At 37.6% G+C, this 3,928-nt stretch overlaps 1 protein-coding gene across 1 annotated transcript in view; it reads left to right on the top strand.

Annotated features, from left to right (window-relative positions):
- Nucleotides 1-3,728: 3,728 nt before the first annotated feature.
- AK88_03962 (uncharacterized protein) overlaps nucleotides 3,729-3,928 on the top strand; it is a gene marked incomplete at both ends in the record, with an annotated part of 4,833 nt that continues 4,633 nt past the window's right edge. The window contains one exon of the mRNA XM_012481572.1: nucleotides 3,729-3,928. Within this exon, the coding sequence (XP_012336995.1) occupies nucleotides 3,729-3,928 (200 nt within the window).

Below are 3,928 nucleotides of genomic sequence, written 5' to 3'. Positions count from 1 at the left end.
AAAAAAAAAAAAAAAAAAAAAAAAAAAAAAAAGAGAGGTAAACATGTTTTTATAAACACTGTTTCAAATCGGCACAACAGGTGGGAACAAGGCATTGTCATACAAAAAAGCATATAATACATAAGTGCATACATAAAAGCAGAAGGGGCACGCCGACCGTTCAGTACTCAAATGACGTACCCCATACCATAAGGATAACCTTACGCCATATAAAAAAGAAGCTGTGTTGAATTTATGCGTATATAAAGCGCTGCTGACAATTTTTAATTTTACTTGATACACAAGTGCGGAGGCGCATTGGAAGGGGGGCTGCATTTACTTGCGAGAAACGTTTCCCCTAATCAAGGCGCGAAAAAAAAAAAAATACCTCCCAGAAATACGTGACCGCACCGTGGTCTGCACGCATGGCGTTATAGTAATAATTATGTTCTTCCCAGCGGGATGTGGACCCTGCTGCCCGTATTATATTGCGACCTGAACCCGTAAGCACTTTTCTTCATTTTATGGGGTGCGTTGCCTTTAGGGACTCTTGTCGAATGGCCCCGGGTGTATGTATTATTTTATGCTACCCCTATATATTATTGTATTGTTGTACCGTTGTATTGTTGTATAAATTATTATTGTGTCATTGTATTTTTTTTGTCATGCCATCGACCCCGCCTTCCGACGCCAAGGTTTATTATCTTTACTCTGGGGGCGCCGTAGAAGGAAGGAAGAAACTAAAGGGGGTAAACATTACAAACGAAAAAAAAAATATACCGTCAGCTTATAAAACCCCATATCTGCGTATAACTTCACATATGGCCCCAGAGTGCCTCACAACAATATATATGCGCAAATAAGCACGCAACGGGTACGCATTATAAATAAATTCCTTACAAGAAAAAAACGTACGTGCAAAGGCTAAGCGCAAAATTGTTATGCATATATTTTCACTTGTTCCCCTGTACAATTATGTGAATTTCGAAAAAAAAAAAAAATAAAACCATTTTTTTTTTTGCCCTTGCAAAAAAAATTACCCCACATGAGAATTAAAAACCTTCCAAAGGGGAAAAAAAAAAGCACATAAAAGCTACAAATGCCAATATATAATTAAAACGAACGATAATATTTTCTTTTTAATCGCTGTTTTAATTTTCATCTAAGTGATAAATACATGTATCTATTCCATTTGTTAAAAATATATATATGTAGCGCTTAAGAGCAGAAAATAAACCACGTTTTATTTTCGCGCGTAGCTATACATATGAATACAGAATAGCATACATATATATATATGCAAGTAACATACCCCACAGAGATCCGTACAGATGCGCATCGCACGTTTGCACGTGTTTATATGATCACTCTGCATACAATACGACATGTTTCTTTGCTCCCATTTCATGCCAACAGAAGAAAAAGAAGTACCATAAAAACGTGACCGCAGAAGAGTGGCCGAGGCCAAAAAAAAAAAAAAAATAGAAAAAAGAAAAAGAAAAAAGTGCAAACGAGTACAAAACAATAGCATACAGCAAAAAAGGGAAGAGAAAATTTATATGTAATATATATATATATATATAAAGCATATATGTATATATAGCATACGTATTCTCATACCTACACTTGTATGATTGTGTTTGTTTGGCCGCATTTGCATCCCCACGTTCATAGGGGCACACTCGTATGGCCACATTTGTACGACAGCAATTTTTATGGCTATACTTTTGTGTGACTGTATCCACGTGGCGATATTTTCGTGCGTGCATTTTCGTACCTCCAAGTGCCTGCCTACTTTTGCGCGAGGACCACTTCAGTGTAATTTACCCCGTTTAAGTGGCGCGGAATAAATTGCGACATTGTGAAACGAGCCAACCGCTCGCGTTACGTATGTAAATACGTGTTCGTGTGACCCCGCAGAGTAACATTCACCCGTATACTGGCCGTGCTCCGCAACTGCCATATTGCCCCATGCAACACATCCTCCTTTAAGCCAATCGCATACTACACCATACGTATTTTGCGAAACATCCCCGGCGTCACGCGTTCATACCTACGTATACCAGTTTGACGTTGGAAAAAAAAAAAAAAGTGTACATGTGATGAGCATAGTTACACAACATTTTTTTTTTTTTTTTATCACACACCATCACGCATATACCCGTGTAACACAAAAAGAGTGTTATGAAACAAACAATTATGTAGGGGCAAATAACACGATAAAAAAAGAAATAAAAGAAGAGATAGAAAATTGTGTCCATTTTTTGCACCTTTTTTCAAATCGAAAAGTGCAAATTTGTGTACAATTTTGCATGTGCCAGTTGGAGTATGCCCTGTCTGTACTTTATTTCCTTTTATTTTCCATAACGTCGTTTTTTGTTATCCCGCCTTTTTGTGCATTTCATATAAGTGTGAGCGTTTAAGAAAAAACAACCAGGTTGAGAGACTTTGACAAATTGACATCCTTCAGTGTTTTACTACACTCGACATTTACATAAGTACAACGAAAGCTTGCCTCCCAATTTCAAGCATTCGCAACAATTTGCCTGAACAAAAATATAAACAAAAAGCGCTTTTCAAAAAAAATGGATGTTATAGGAGGATGAAAGACTTGTCAAGTTTTACGATAAATCACAGCTCAGGACATATTTTCGATTTTGAATTTTGAAGCGCTATTCATGCCTTATTCTGTTCTTGAAATTTTGTTTGCGACCATTTTGATCGTGCCGATTTGTGCGTGACCAATTGGCACTCGCGATCGTACACCTGTGGAGCGCCCATTTTGCGAGCCCCTGCTGAAGAGTCAAAGCGCTTGTTGCAAAGACGAAGGAGCTTTCGCCGCAGCCAAAGGACAAAAATTAAGCAAAAGGCAAAATAAAAGGAGAAAACAAAATTAACCCCATCCAAATTTATGTCGAGGAAAAACCCATAAGTTCATAGCCCCAATTAAAAAAATTTCCAAGAGATCAACACATACACATCACAAAACGTGCATGTAAAAAAAATATACTGCCACGTGTAAATATAACACGAGCGAAGCATTTGCACATCAGCATAGCACATACCACGGTTCCTTGACCTCTTTTCTGTTAAGCTAAGAAAGGACATGGCCAGTGCGCTGGTTTGGTATCCCTTGAAACCTCATTTTTGAAAAGAGCACATTTTCAAAAATATTTTATGTGCATATATGGACAGTTGTCACATACGTACCAACACGAACAGAACAAATATTATTTATTCGCATTCTAGATCAATTCAATGACCATTTTTAAAGACAAAAAAGAAATAAAGTACAAAGGCTTATTTAATTTTAATTAAAATATTAACACGTAACGCAACACCCATATAAAAGCTAAAGAAAAAAAAAGAAATTTTTTTTTTTTTTTTTTCTATATTGCTTGGGTACATTGACGACATTTATTTTGTATAGAATATTTTCACAAGCGCGCACTTTTCACCAACCCACGCTCATAAGTTGTCAATTTGTTTTTGCCAAGTTTATAAGTAGAAAGACATACAAAACTCTGCACACAGTAAAATTTGGTAATCAGGTGTTTATCTTTTTAAAGGTATCCAAAGGAGATTTCCACCCATCAGTCATCATAAGGGAAAATTGCTAATCGCAAGGCCAATACCCACAAAAGGGGCCAAAAAAGAAACGTACCAGATTAAACCAACGTAGCATCGGAGAAACGCAGTAGTGACCAATCTCAGAACACTCAATCAAAGTGCCAGACAAACACGATAAAATGAGTACAGTTATGGAGGAAAGCAAAATGGAAATTGAGACGAATAAAGAAAATGAGTGCGACGGAAAGGTGACCCATGGGTCCCACGAGGGTAACACCAACGGAAATGGTGAAGGCGACCAAAAAAGCGCCGACAAGGCTGAAGGTGGTGACAATGGTGAAGGCGACCAAAAAAGCGCCGACAAGGCTGAAGGTGGTGA

Source organism: Plasmodium fragile (genome assembly GCF_000956335.1).
Source record: "Plasmodium fragile strain nilgiri unplaced genomic scaffold supercont1.50, whole genome shotgun sequence".
Lineage (NCBI taxonomy): Eukaryota > Apicomplexa > Aconoidasida > Haemosporida > Plasmodiidae > Plasmodium > Plasmodium fragile.
The sequence above is the reverse complement of the archived record's forward strand: the minus strand, read 5'-3'. Positions and strand labels throughout refer to the sequence as shown.